This window comes from Phytophthora infestans, genomic scaffold (genome assembly GCF_000142945.1).
Source record: "Phytophthora infestans T30-4 supercont1.21 genomic scaffold, whole genome shotgun sequence".
Classification (NCBI taxonomy): Eukaryota; Oomycota; class Peronosporomycetes; order Peronosporales; family Peronosporaceae; genus Phytophthora; species Phytophthora infestans.
The window spans coordinates 2,103,625-2,118,916 of record NW_003303738.1 but is presented as its reverse complement, the minus strand read 5'-3'; the positions used below and the strand labels follow the sequence as shown (position 1 = coordinate 2,118,916).

Below are 15,292 nucleotides of genomic sequence, written 5' to 3'. Positions count from 1 at the left end.
AGAAAGCCAAAACCACTGCCCAAGAAAAAATCAATTGACGCTGTGCGATGCAGCATGTACCGAAAGAAACTGAAACTCGAAAAGGAAAGCTTACAGCGTAAGATCAGCGACTTGTCGAGCAAATTGGACAAGCTCCGAAAGACGACAATCAGCCGAGATGCTGGAAAATTTACAAAGCCTTTTTGGATGAGCTCATTGTGGAGATCCCTCGCAGCACAAGAGGAGGAAATACGAAAAGTGTCTGAGGAGAAACAGTCTCAGCTACGAGCAGCAGTTAGTTTTTGGACGAGTGCGATCGAGGACATGGGCGGTTTTCTAGAAAACAGCCTCTCGCAAGTAGTTTTTTAGCCAGTTTTCTGACTCTAGTACTACGCAGAGCTGTAGTAGTAAATGACTTGGAAACAGTACTACTTAAGTACTTAGTACTAGCAGAGAAAGAGGTACTACAACTTGGGTACTACTACTATTAGTATTCCTCTTTTTTTAAACGTCTAAAGTGCTACTTTAAGGTACTACGTGATTCTACGTAGTACTACTTGATCGACTCATGCCATTGAGCGTTCGACATCGCAGTAGAAAAGGCAAGCGCTATGGATATCCAACATTGGAAAAGAAATCGCCTTGTTCTCCAATAAATACCGCGTTGTCTTTTGCTATACCTGCCCTCTACGTGCGCTGACACCGGCCGGCATGGTCCTCCCAACGAGCGGGCTCGACAGAAACCTATTTGCGGCACGGTGTGCGTAAGTCCCGGCGGTGTGATGCATCGGTCCCTGATCGCGTAGTTCTCTATTAGTTGGTATGTAAGATGCAGTCTGTTTAATCCTCCTCCTCTTCGTCGTCTTCCGAGATGGCATTAAGTCCCGTTGAGGGTGCGCTGGAAGGAGAGCTGGCGATCTCGGCTGCCACACCCGTAAATGAACGACGCATGTACGAGATTTCCTGTGATGACAGAAATAACGTTAGATTCGGCACAGTGTTGCATTCCATTGTAGCTCCCCGATTGCATACCTCGAGGATGAGCTGGGCCATTTCATCGTCGGCATCGAGGGAGATGAAGGAGCTGAGCTGTAGCTGAGCGTTGTTGCGGGTGCAGGTAGCGAGGCTCTCCATTGTTTGTAGGATTGATACGACGTTGGCAATGGGCAGTAGAATACGAAATGTACAACAGTTGAGCTGGTTGTGGGGAGGAAACTGCTCCACTCGTTCATTCGAAAAGTGAGTGTTTCATACTAAGTACGAGGAGAGACATGACGACGTCATTCATCGTCCCGTCTCTTTTCGAAACGGGTAATTTGGTCCAATTAAAAGCTTGAAAAATATTAATGGCAAATCAGTGGTGGCCAATGGAGCTGGTTTCAACCAATAAATGCACGGTTTTGGCCGCCGCGTCACAGGCTTGCGTGCTCTGCTTAGGGGAAAGGAGCGATACGTCATTCCTTGTGGCTGCTCAAGAATGGCGACGTCAGTGGTCCATGTGACGCGCCTTGAAGTTGGGAACAGCGCTAGAAATCCTTTGCCGTTGAGAATCCCATTTTGCGATAGAATAGTTCGCTACAGCTAGCCTTCTAACTTTCCGCTTGCCTTGCTGTATCTCAGAGAGGGTCTAAGGTCCAAATCTGGCGGCATTGCGACTTGACGCTTGAAGTCAGAGCGATATTCAGAATTCAAACTTGCTGTTTGTAAGATTTGGGCATTCACTGAGCTAAAAATGGCTTAAAACATACAGTTGAAATTTTAAATCATTTATAGAGACTGAAATAGTTTATTCACGGTTAATAAATTCATTGAGCGCGGAACGGCATTTTTAAGATGCTGCTTACCGTTTCTAGCGGTTAGGGCATGGTGCCTTTTCCTGGGAAAACCGACAAGCAACTTGCTTTTGGAGCAACAGCAAAGCTAGCAACATGGCAACGCCAACACCGTACATGTATTCATTTTGTGATTTAATTTTTGGGCATTCGTAAAAGCAGCCACCACCGGCTATCAATTCATAAGTGCACTTGTGCAACCACACAGCATTCGCCTTACATGATGCTGGCCAGCTCCGTCGTCTCCAGAACAATAGGACGGTCCTCGACGACTTCCTCCTTTGTCATAATCGGGTACGTGGCATCTGTGGCGATGCCGCACTGGTTGTCTTTGTTGCGGCTCATCATGATGTAGCCCTTCATGCCCCACGAGTTGCCCCACGAGTTCTTAACGAGCCAATAGTCCTTCTTCTTGTAGACGCCATAGCCAGCTGCAGCCACGCCGTGGTCCAACGCGTCGGGGGCGTTGCCGCACAGCGGCCAGCTGTACACGCCGTGGCGGTACAGTTGGAACGTGAAGCTACTGGCGTCAATGGCCACGGCCTGCACACCCTTTGTGGCAATGGCCGCCTGTAGCGCAGCTTCATCGCCGGACGTCACATTGGCGTACGAGGTAAAGTGGCCAATAGCCTTATCGTCCTTGGCGTTGCACACGCCCTTAGACTCGGCCGTGTACCTATAAACCTCCTCGCGGTCGATCTTGCCCTTGTGGTTGGTAATGATCTCTTCGTATCCCTCACTCATCTCTCCTCCATGGTTGCAGGTATCGATGCCGTTAAGAGTGCAGTCCACGAGCTCTTGCTCCGAGAGCGACTCCAACGTGCCAGTGCTCAGAGCGTAGGCACATTCCATGGCCGCAACGGCCGAGAAGGCCCAGCACGAGCCGCACTGGCCTTGGTTCTTTACGGGTGTGACAGTGCTATGCTCACGCCAGTCCCAAGTCGCTGGTAGATCTTCAACGTTCTCAGGTTTAACGAACGTCTCAGATGCACTCGAGGACTTGGAGTCTCTGGTACGGTAGCTTAGAAGCTGCTTGTACTCGGCGTCCGCCAGATCTGCGAGATCGTTGAGTCCCAGCGTGAAGCTGTGCTCTCCACGCTCGTAGGCCTCGTTGTGCGTCTGGATGCGCTCCAAATTGGTCGCGAAGGATCGGAAACGCAGCTGCACCACGTCGTGGTCGTTGGCGTCGTTGCGATAGCTCTTCTCATAGTCCAGAGCGTAGTCCACGAAGGCTTCCCACGTCTTCTGCTCCGAGGCAGTCAGAGACGATGGGAGATCGGTTGTTAGCGCTTTGGCAGGGGCAAACGCTGCAGTAGCAGCCAGGAAAAGGAAGCCGAACACCTTCATCTTGCAGTCTGATTCTTTTTGTGGTAGCTTCTCGGATTTGACAAGATCGCCCCCTTTTGCCAAAATTAGATTTGCAAGACACTGAACAGGTTGCATAGTTAGAAATTTCCTAGCGCGGGATGTACCATAATAATGGATCATAGTCCCAATACATGTAGCTGCCGATAAACGACCACCACATTTCACTGGGTTGGTACATGTAGTACGAGAAGACATGAAATCTAAACTAAGCGAGCTAGGAAGTAAACCAACCACCTGACATCAGAACTGAAAGCATTAATATGCAAATAACCGACTTGATTTTAAACTGCAGAAGTCGGAGTTGAACTGAGGGGACAGGGCAAACCTTATCCCCCAATCCTCCTCTATCTAATATATTATTTTTAGGAAAGATAAAACGTGCTAGTAGTTAGTATAATGCTGGATTGATCTTAAAATCTATTTTCATGGGGCGTCCTCGAAGGAAAATAATCTATTTTCAAGTTCACTTGCAATCCACACGAGAACCAACGTAGCTTATTGATATTGGAGAAGCACTCGTCTCCTTTACATACAACCGTGGTGTAGCATGCCGTTCTCCTACGCTTGGCAGCATTTGGCACGAGTTCAAGGTGTTCGCGCTGCAGAAGAGAAGTTGGACTCTCTGCGCACTATCAATGCATACGCCAACATGAAAAACGCTGCTCCATGTGCCCTACGAATCACGACCACCACCAAATGCGTTATCGCATATGGGTCTGCAACTCTTCGACCTGTAAAGAAGACAATTTAAGCTGTACGTATTGGCTCAAGGTTTTGTGGTGTCTTCAAACAGACATCAACGACTTTTTTTAGCATGGACAACACGCGTCTCCGGTCGGGTCGCCGCATTCAAGGCCCTTCACTCGTGTCATGAAGTTTGAGACTCGAAAAATGACAGAAACGTCAGCAGCACCAAATCGAATTCTAAATTCATTAATTGATCAGTTCTCGCTTAACCAAGGCAACGTTCCTAAGCTTCAAACAGTCCAAAACTTTGTCTACAATCACAAGAAAACAATTCTTCTCCAAACAGATATACTGGACGATATGATTTCCATTGCAAGTAGTGCGCAGTATTCTGACGATCTTGATGAATCGACTACGTTCACGTTTGGATATAACGTGGACAATGAAGGAGATCCGGTTCTTGGAGACGGGACAGACGAAGATCCTTTCGTTGTGGCGTTTTCTACGAAAACAATGATGCGTCAGTTGGATCGTAATCCCGAGTCCTTCTTATTTCATATGGACGCAACATTTAAGCTGAACACAATTGGGTTTCCTCTGTTTGTGTGTGGAATTTCAGATGCATCGCGGTCATTTTTTCCAGTGGCACTTTTTCTGGTTTCACAAAGAGCTGAAACTCAGTACGCAGCTGCGCTACTAGCAATTAAACAACAATTTCTTCGTGTTGTCGGACGTCCCGTGAGAGTTACGTACTTTATGGCTGACGCGGAGGACGCCCAATACAACGGATTCAGGCGCGTGATTTCGTCAGGGTCTGAGTCATCGTATATAATGTGTTGGTTTCACGTAGTCAAGAATGTACGAGACAAGCTGAAAGGACTTTCAGATGCAGCAGTGCATCTGATATTCAAACATTTATACGAGATGCACTATGCTCGTAATCACCTTGAGTACGAAGAGCTCAAGGCGACAGCATTTCACAAGTGGGCTAATGTGGATTCGCTAGGTAATTTTGTCGATTACTTTAACCGGGAATGGGTTATTTCTCGTTATTGCAACTGGCAGTGTTTTCATTCTCCATCCGGGTACGCTAAGACGAATAACCCCGCTGAGACATTCAACAAGCTGATTAAAAGAGACTACAGTCTTCGCGTACGTCTTAAATCGGGCGAATTGATGCAGAAAGTACTGCTTTTGTGTAAGCACCAATCTATTCGTGCCCTCCGTTTTTGCAATTGAAGCCAAGCCCAGTGAAAAACTCGTTTCTCGTGCGAAAAAATTGTATTTATCACCGAATCTCGCTATAACAGAGAGACAATACGACATTCGCTTTTTGCTTGGCGAAATGAGCACGGCTGAAGATATACTCGTAGCTCGAAGCTACAAGAGTGGTGATGATTATCGGGACACACAGGATAAAAAAGAGGTGAACAAGCGGCGAATGGAGCGATGGGGTCAGCCGACACATGGATGGGATGTAAACGTTACTCGGCGCGTGTGTCCATGTCGATCGTTTTTTAAATATGCATTTTGTGTCCACTTAGTTGTGTGCATGAAGATACGAAAGCTAAGAGTGGCTGGCTGAAAAAATGATCCACGTCCTCTTGCTAATCGTAGGATTAGACGAAATCTTTCCTCTAACAAAATCGGGATGGAAACTACCACGACCATCAACACTGTTGAAAGAAGCAACGGCGCGTCCAGTAATAGTCGACGGGGTGATCGATCTGGATCAGGACGCAACCTAGGTGGTCGACGTATCTCGGCAAGAGGTCGTGGCAATGGTATCTTACGGGATAGTATTGGTGATACAAGAAGAGATCGGACTGATTCCGCACGACGCCAGACAAATATCTCCCTTCGTGGATATAGGGGTAGAGGTGGTACTGGAGGACATCCGAGAACTGTTGGTCATGCATTACAAAGAGAATAGATGAACGGATTCTATATTATTTGAATATATACGATTTAATATTCATTCAATCAGCTGATAGTAATGAATAACTAAGCAATGCGTTGAGTTTTTGCGTTTGTCAAATTATTTCGGCAGCTATGAGCCATTAAATGTGGGGATCTCTGCTGGTTTCTTGAAATATTGAAACGTCGAAGGGAGAATGGGCGCATCTGGATCCTCAGAGACGTTTAACTCTCTGCATTCTTCATATGCAGATACAGCAACTTCTCTATAGCCATCGTGTACCTCGAATTCTATTCTCCGAGAATTCTTGTGAAGGTTCATCCTGAACGTCTCCATGCTCAGGCGGAAACATTGCAATACCCCTCATAGATACAAACGCTGTAGCCAAGCGCGTAGCTATAGCCGTATATGCGTCCTCGGCTGTCGTTGCTGCATCGTCATCACGTGACTGCAGTATAATGCTCTCAACGGTACCAGTTACCGCATCAATGACGCCGCTTAAGCTCCCGCGATTGTATGACGTGTGAATGTTTAGGTTGCGCTCTGCTGTCAGAACTTGATAGTATTTATTACGGGCTCGAATCAGCTTCGCTTGGGTTTGCTTAATGTTTGTAGTTTCAGACACACGTTTTTGTGATTGGCTCCCTTCTCGTTTCGACTTCTTTGTAGAAGAGTGAGATCTAGTCCCTTTCTTACTTCGTTTTGTGCGCTCATCCTCTATCCCGATCCCTTGATCAATAAGGTGCCGGGGAAATCCTTCATCCGCAGTCTTGTTCAACATCAGCAGCCTTTCTTCTAGAGGCAGAACACTCCAAGCAGCTCTCAACGCAACACCGCCTCGATTCAGCAGCCATTTACTGTCCGATACGCGTAGATATGTCCCCTGTAGTTGCAATCTATCTCGAGCGTACTTCTGAGCGTATATAGATCCATTATCTGAAGCGAAAAGCCACACGGCAGCATGAGCTCGCATAGTGTTTTGATTTTCCGACTGAAGGTGATCTTCGATTCTTGCTCTGCACCTAGTAGTGCAAGCTCCAGAATTAGAAGCAGATCTATTACAAGCAGCTCCAATCTTCCGGTAGGCGAAACGCCTACATAATTATGTTCCAGATTCAATAATTATGCTCTAGAGCATATACAGTATAGTGAATGATAGTAACTTGTGAGTATTTAACTGCTAAGTAATAACTCCCGATAAGCTAAGACTAATTGTGCACTATGGCATAATACAGCATTTATTTGAAAAACTACAAGTTTTTAGTGCATACGCTACTCGTTTAAATTGGCGGAACGCTACATGAGAGTCTAGTTGTGATGTTTCAAGATACAAATAACAAAAATGAAGGCCAACACAAAATGTGCACTGAGGCAGAATTCAACGTGGCTGGTGAGTTCGAGCTGTCATCACGTGGTCGACGAAGCATTTTCCACGCAAACGTACGCCAGTCGTACTCCATCGCGACCCGGTGAGTCAAGACTAATTCTGCACTGAAGCAGATTTGGCTACGTGCAGTTATCGAAGCGGTAAGGCGTCGAAATATGTCAATCATAAAACTAGGAATATTAATAAAATTGTTATCTCATATGACTACTCTATCGATAGTAATGAACTTGCACAGCTGTTCTAATCTTACATACGTTTCTTGGATGCCCTATTTGCATCAGTTCAGATCTTATGTGCTTGGTTTAAAGTTAAAGTTGCCTGGTTTAAATCTAAGGTTTTCTCCATGTAGTACCAACTTGGTACCTTGCCAACGGGTTGCTGTATGGTCAGGGCCGGGGTAGTACAGTTTTTCGCTCGTACTGGACGTCACCAGCGTGTATCAGGAATACTGTATGAGGATGTATTATTACAATCCAGTGTACCCCAGGTTTTGTAGAGAGTGACCCATCACTCTTGTGGACACCTACCACACAGTAACAGGTGCTCTAGGAGCCAGTCAGGGCATAACTTCATAGCTCCACTATAGGTGACCTTTAGTTTGTATGGAACCCAAGCTAAGCTTACTTAGAAAGACATCAGTCTTAAATGTACTATTTTAAGTAGCAAACCGTTCCTACTGAGGCCGAGAACACGTGGGCCAACGTTCACTCGGGTAGTAAATACCATTAAGCACTTCCTCTGTGCAAGGTGCTGTATGACCCAGTCACACTTGGTAGCACTCGTAGTCCTTCGTGAGTAGATTGAACTACCTGAATCCTCTGTGCGCTCTACGTTTGAGCCACGATGGACCGAAGTGAGTTTCATCGCTTGAATGACATACAGTACAAGTCTGTTCGGAAGATGGGAGGCATCTTTATACTTCCTCCGGGACGAAATAAGTGCAACATTGTACTATCCACACCTTTAAGTGCCGCAGCAGCTTACCTTTCTTTAGCGCGTCGCGAATGACCGAACGAGACACACCCACCTCTTTTGCTAAACTGTCTTGGGTCATGCGGCGTCTGAAAGGGACGTCGGCTATCTGCTCCAGCAGTGCGGAGGGGACCAAACACGGCTGATTGTGCTCTTGTCGACGCCAAAATGGTCAGATGCACGGGTCAAGCAACCCCAGTCAGGTTTACCCCCGCACGCTGTGCATGAGGATGAAGAGGACGACATCCTGGCGTTCTCGGTTCGTTAGGTTTGGCCTCGAAGTGGCCCCAGCTGAGTCGGCTGCGTTGGTCATGCGGCTTGGAAATGGGGAGTGTCTGGTGTTAAAGATGCTGAAAATTGTGAAATGGCAAGCTGCCTGCGGTACATTTCCGTCGATAACTCTGGCGTCTGAGCAGCGTTTTTCGCGCGCAAACCAGCGTTGGAAAGAGGAGATCACACCGCGACGATTCCGCCAATCAGCGCTTCTAAAGCGAGTCTGTAGGAAAAACCACGTTCTTGACTAGGAGACTGTTGCAATTATTACCAACGAGAGGAAGTACAAGATGTTCTTCGCAGCTGGACGGTGGCGACGCCTGCCGAGCAACATAAACGCGTGGCTGTGTATGAGACCTACGAGCGTTGTCTCATTGCTCACGTCCGTGGGAGCTTGGAGGGCAACCAGGCCTAAGCCGACAAGACTGGAGGTCCTGCGTTTGAGGGGAAGGGGGCGATAGCCGTAACTTCCGGGTCCGCGGGGTGAAAAACGCCATGACGGCGGGTCCCATCTCGGACGAGCCTCTTCGGGTGGTTTTTGTCCTGTCCAACCTTGGTGGACATGTCAAGCACTGAGCATACACCAGGGAGACGACATCTCCTGGATGCTTTGCATTCTAGGCTCAGCTGTGTGAGCAGCTTCGAGCTTCCTACCTGCGAACAGCAAGCTCTGCCAGCGCTCATGCTTTCTCGCGTATAAGCAAGGTAAACATGAGCTGCAGGAGTACGTGCAAGAGATGCGCATGTTGGTGGCATCTCTGCAGGTAATTCTCTGCCCGAAGACATCAAGACAGCAGTCTCCATGGTCGGCCTGAAGGTCGATCCTGCTCGCACCCAGCTATTCCGGGTGCAAGCGACAACTATGAAGGAGGCGAATCCAATCGTCCTTTAAGAGAAGAGCAGCCACACGCAGGTTGGTACTTCTCGGGAAGAGGAACATCGCCACGATGAGGATGGCGTTCTACAGGAGGCGGGGCATCGCAGCAATGATGCTTTTTCTCCTGCTGTCACGCAGCCCGATGATACCGGTGTGTACAGTGAGCCCGAACTTATGAACTTAAGCTCAATTGAGAGCTTGGTCCGCTGCTACGGATGCGACGGAGATGGACACTGCCAGCGTGTATGTTCCTCGCCAGTCCTCGGGGAAAAGACATCCCGTGGACCCCAGATCCGGTGGCACAGACCACGGCAGGGTGGACGAAGAATCCCCGACCACCAGTAGAGGCGGTATGCCCTACTGAAGAGCGTTAAGCCTTCGTTATGGGTGTGCAGGTTATGTGCGCCACGGGATTTAGCCCAGAGAGATGTGATTCTCTTAAACTGGTAAAAGTCAGTGATGGGCAGCCGGTGGACACTCGGTGTACGGGGGTACGGTACCCCTTGAACGTTTGATAAGCGCTGGGGCGTTGATACGCCGCCGGAACGTCACCTGGTATAGCGACACCCGACTGCATTTTATGTCAGAGTGGCGGTCGTGGACTAGTCCTTGGTGGACCAGCCTTTGGAACGGTGAAGGAAGTACAAATGGTCCTCAGCAGACATGAACGTCTGGGCTCGATAAACTCGTGCACCGCAGTAAGGCTGAGCCAGCGCTATTTCTCGGGTTCCCCATGACAACCCAGGGATTTTGACTGTTGCATCTGAGGACGGGAAAGATAGCTGAAACGCGTGATGTCAAGTTTCGCGAGGATGTCGCAGTCGAGCGCACATACATTAATGCGCTGATAAAGGGCAGGTAACACTATTATCCTCACATCCCGTTCATTTCATTGTCAGTGGAGTGTGTAGCAGAGCAATCAGTACGATCTAAAGCCTCAGTGGCTGTACAGTCCGATGCCAATGACGTCGCTAGCGGTGAGTCAGGAGGGAAAGAACGAGATGCAACTGAGGAGGCTGCATCAAAAGAAGATGCTGCGTGTTCGGTGAGAGCTGTAACTTTGCCACAAGGAATAGCTCCGAGTGCGGTGGGGGTTGGGCCCACTGTTGAAGAGATGAATGAGAACGAGTTAGATTCGGTGGAAGTGACAAGCAAGTCAAAAAGCAAAGCTTCTGACTCCGGTGTTGCTGTCGGGGAGACCCTGCCTACACTCGAGCAACTGACACCATGGACAGCTCGCCCATGTGGTGTAGTGATTTCTCCAGAGTTGCAAACAATCGCCCGACGACAAAGATGCGACACCACCCAAATGTTCAAGCGACGAACCCTCGGTCACGTGATGTACGATGACTCCAAGGTGCAAGAGACTCGACGGCGTCACTACCAAACACTCAGCGAATATTGGATACGGTCCAAATTTCACTCAATCTAGACTGTCATTATTATTAATAGTGGACTGGCCGGACGCATTCAGCGGTCAAGAACTGACCATCTACGGTACGAACCCTCGGTGGCTGTTATGATGAGCTCGCGGAAGACTCCGCGACCCTTTGAAGGCACGTTCACCGTCTGGGACAGGGAACGAGCTGTTAAAGATGTTCATGCGATGGTGCAGACGACGCTTGGAGTGCAAGAAGATTCATAACGGATCATTGTTCAGTTAATATTTGTATACGTGATTAGGACTTCTTATTAGGAATAGGCCCGAAAGGGCAAACATAAATACAGAACAATTTCCACTCAAGCCCACAAAGCGACGTCCGGCCTCAAGGTAATCGTCTGGTCGAGCTTGTTTGAGTGTGTTATGCCTGTCGGTGAGCTCGAAGCGCTGTAGCAAGGGCTCACTCGGCAAGGCCAAGAGACTGTGTGTATTGGCCGATTACTATCGGGAGGCTTTACGTGATGGCTTATTGTTGCCTATTTGCACGACTGAGAGTGCTTGTATTGCATCCCTTTTATTCTTCCATCCGAGTGTCAAACACACAGTGCCCTTGTAAAAGGCTTATCCGTGTCTGGTACCCTTCCGCTGTTGGGACCACGAGGATTCATAGCACCTGTTAGCTTTGCTTGTGCGTGTTCTTATTTATACAGTACCGGTTGGCATATATAAGTAGTTTACAAGGCTCAGTCTGTCCCAGTGCAAGGGCAGAGCTGGGGTCTTCAGATTCGCCCAAACGATCGTTTGCTATCCTAGCAGACGTATTGTTGTGGGAGCGTCCTAACTACATTTGAAACTAGAGCTCACGTAGAATTTCAACACCACACTCCTCTTGGTTCCTCAGGCACGTCGAAGCTCGACCCGTAGGCGTAAATGGCGCCGATCAGAGCGTAAACGACAAGCAAAAATAAGACTGAAGGACTACGCCATGGCATCATTTGAAACTATGACAATTCTGACGGGCAATCCCGCGACAGTGGAAGATGCCATGACATCTCCACATCGGAACAAATTGGTAAAATCAATGAAGTTGGAGATGGAAGCGCACAAAGTGAACGGCACATGAAGATTAGTCGATCCACCGAAAGGTCCCTGCAATGTTCTAAAGTCATCCTGGATACTTCGCGCGAAATTAAATGAGAAGGGTATGATGGATAGACTTAAGGCCCGTTTGGCAGTGAAAGGATGTGAGCAGAGGTATGCAGTCGACTGTTCAAAAACATTTTCTCCAGCTGTGTGAATTGAGACTGCACGCTTGCTGCTGATCCAAGCTTTTATGCTAGAACACGAGTGCTATCATGCGGACTTTGTGAATGCCTTTCTCAATGGAGTGTTGGAAGGAGTTGATATCTACATGGCACAACCTGCCTATTTTGATGAAGACACCGGCAGAGTTTGTGAGCTGTTGAAAGGTCTATACGGCCTTAAGCAAGCTTCGCCTTTATAATACCAGACTCTCCACGAGCATTTGGAGAAGATCGACTTCACGCAGTGCGCGTTTGATGTCGGTCTCTACCAAAGGTAGCAGAATGGGCGAGCTGTGCACGTCACGGTCTATGTGGACGATTTGATAATTGCTGGCAAGCAAGAAGGCATTGAAGACGTGATTGACGAGCTCAGTAAGAAAATCGCGTTGAAAAATCTTGGACGAGTGAAACAAATCTTGGCTATGGAAGTTCCCTACGTTCCAGTCGAGATGCAAAGCATCTCGCAGACAGCGTACATTAATCAAGCTCTGGAGTGCTTTGGCATGAGTGATGCGCGTTTAGTTGCGTCGTTATTAATGCCGAATAAGTTAATGCCTTCAATTGAACAAGATGAGGAAAAGGCCAACCCGAATATTCCTTTTCGAGAATTGGTGGGAGCGTTACAGTATCTAGTGACATATACGCGGCCAGATCTAGCGAATATAGTGCGAACTTTGGCTTGCTACAGCAGTTCGTACACAAAGGAGAACTATGCATTTGCGAAGCGAGTGCTTTGTTATCTACGAGCCACACGAACCTACGGATGGGTGTTATCGTCGTCACGAACTAGTGCTACCACTACGTGTTGACGCTTATTGTGATGCAGCTCATGTCAACTGTCCTGACACAAGACGTTCAATTACAGACTACCTGTTGCAGCTCAATGGCTGTATGGTCATGTATAAGAGCAAGCAACAAGGTAAGGTGACCACAGACACATCCCAAGGAAGCTGCTGAAGGCGATTTGTGGTACAGCTCCACCCTGTTCTACCCTTCACATTGACAATCAAAGTACAAGCACTGTGGTCAAAGAGCCTGGAAATTACCAGAGAATGAAGAGATTTGCTAAGACGAGTCGCAAAATCGCTGAGTTTGTGACAAAGAAGAAGATCCAGGTGCAGTACGTCCTCATCGAGGGTAACGTTGCTGATATCTTCATGAAGGCGTTTGGATCTGTGCGTTTTCATCGTCTCCGTCAAGAGCTGAACGTTCATGACATCTCAGCGGCACTCCAGGTCCAGGTGGGAGTAACAGAAGCTGCATGCTACAGCTTGAACCTTGCGACTGTATTGTTTTGCACAATAGTACAGCGATGACACTCAGTTGGAGCCTGATGCAATGGGAAACAAGACGATCCTCGTGCTGGTAGCTGAGACACGAGAGATCAAAGTTGTTTTGGCGGTTGATGCTGCTGGTTGCATGTTTAACGGTCCTTTCTCCTCGTGTACGACACGCTACATGTGAGAGATCACGCTGTAAGGAAATTTAATATTGATTCTTGATTTAGCGGTATTGATCTTGAAGCTCGTTTCCTCGCTTCAGTTGCTAGTCTGGCTGTTTGTCAAAGAGGCCGCCAACGCTGCGCTTAGTTAGCACTCGACGTGAGCAACTTCTACAAAACATGTCAAAATTCAATACTTATAACACAGTACAGCACTGAACAAGCTCACTATCACATTTGCCTGCAACTGAAAAAGTGGGTTGAGCTCAAAACTAATTTCAAGACTTAGAATCAGCAAGTTTAACAAAAAAAACATTTTTAAATTACAATATGAGCTTTTATTTTCGACGTTAAATGCGTTGTCGACAGCACATGTATTGTATTTTCTACTTAGCGGCGACTGCCCTCCTAAATAAAACCGAAATTGAATTAGTATTCTAATAACAGTAATTATATTAATACTTGTTTATCACGGTAAAATGCTTCGCTCGGGTTTCGCTTAAACGGATTTACAGTACTGCACCTCGTTTTCGCGCCCTTGGGCCTTTGATAAACTTCTGGATATGATGATCCTAAATCCAAATAAACTACACCTTGTAAGCCAAAATATGATTTATTTGCTCGCGAAAACGGGGTTCAGTACTGTACTTGATTTACATGCTAGCCACGTTAATAAACATGTATAACTTGCCTGGAAAATTGGATACCGAGCAATTTAATTGAAGGTTTTTTAATAAGCACAGTACAGTAGTATAATCCTACGTAGTACGTTCTTTCAGCTGTCGACGTAACCTGGTAGTGTACTGCGAGCTCGGAACATGCATTTATTGGAACTCCGTTCCGTTTGGCAGCACTCTGGACTTGTGAAGGTAAAATGAAGACTGAATTATTTAAGTGCTAGCTCACGCTCCTCCAGAGCTCCTACCAACACTAACGGATTCAACCCGTTATCATACAATGACCTGGCCCAACTGATTCTCATCCCGAATGTCCTGGCCCACCTGATTCTCATCCAGTGTGTCCATGTCTCGTTGTGCCTGGTCTCCCATGTGAATTCCAACACGCCTCCCTCGAAGTGCAACTTCGACTACTTGGCCTAATTCACGCCAGCCAGCTCCAACATCGCCTTCAAGCGAATCTTGTTGAGCGGCTTGGTAAACGTGTCCGCAGGATTCGCCTCGCCTTTCACCCTTGGCAGAATCAATGGTGCCCCTCACCACTTTGTTCCCGCACATAGTGCCCATCGGAGTTCAATGTGTCGCGTGCGTCTGCTGTAGGTAGGATTAGTCGCCATCACATGATCTGCTTGGTTGTCAATACCAATTCGTAACTTGACCTCATGATCTGGTAATATCTTCCTGCAGAATGTTCCCCTCTACTACAGCTTCCAAAGTAGCCTCGCAGGCCGCCACATACTCCGCCTCAGCCGTCGATAACGCAATAATCGACTGCCGCCGTAACATCCAGGCAATAGCTCCTCCAGACAACATGAACACAAACCCCGTTATGCTCTTCCGCTGCTCTGGATCATTCGCCCAGTCGCTGTCACAATACCCTTCAAGTACAACTTCCCTAGTTGCTCCTTGAGTTCTTGTGTACGTGATTCCATAGTCAAGAGTTCCTGCCACGTACCGCAGTACTCTCTTCAGACTTCCAACATGTTTCGCAGACGGTTTGCCCACAAACCGACTCAGTTGACCCACCACGAACGCCAAATCAGGTCTGGTGCTCGTTGCCAAGTACATCAGCATTCCAATAGCCTCTCGATAGGGAAAACTCGTATCTCCTGTCTCCTCATCGCTCATTGGTGCCAACCGCAAGTTACACTTCCATCGGATTTCCAACCGCATGGGCATTCTGGTACCCGAACTTG

At 47.7% G+C, this 15,292-nt stretch overlaps 2 protein-coding genes across 2 annotated transcripts; both read right to left on the bottom strand.

Annotated features, from left to right (window-relative positions):
• Positions 1-469: 469 nt before the first annotated feature.
• On the bottom strand, positions 470-1,146 carry PITG_12042 (uncharacterized protein; the record flags this gene model as incomplete). The annotated part of the gene is made up of 2 exons (XM_002901427.1): positions 470-942; positions 1,012-1,146. 2 exons carry the CDS (start codon positions 1,111-1,113, stop codon positions 820-822), a joined length of 225 nt encoding a protein of 74 aa, XP_002901473.1.
• An 881-nt stretch (positions 1,147-2,027) lies between these two features.
• PITG_12041 (cysteine protease family C01A, putative) lies at positions 2,028-3,158 on the bottom strand (the record flags this gene model as incomplete). Its single annotated transcript, XM_002901426.1, has 1 exon — positions 2,028-3,158. The coding sequence occupies one exon, from the start codon at positions 3,156-3,158 to the stop codon at positions 2,028-2,030; it is 1,131 nt and encodes a 376-aa protein (XP_002901472.1).
• Positions 3,159-15,292: the final 12,134 nt, after the last annotated feature.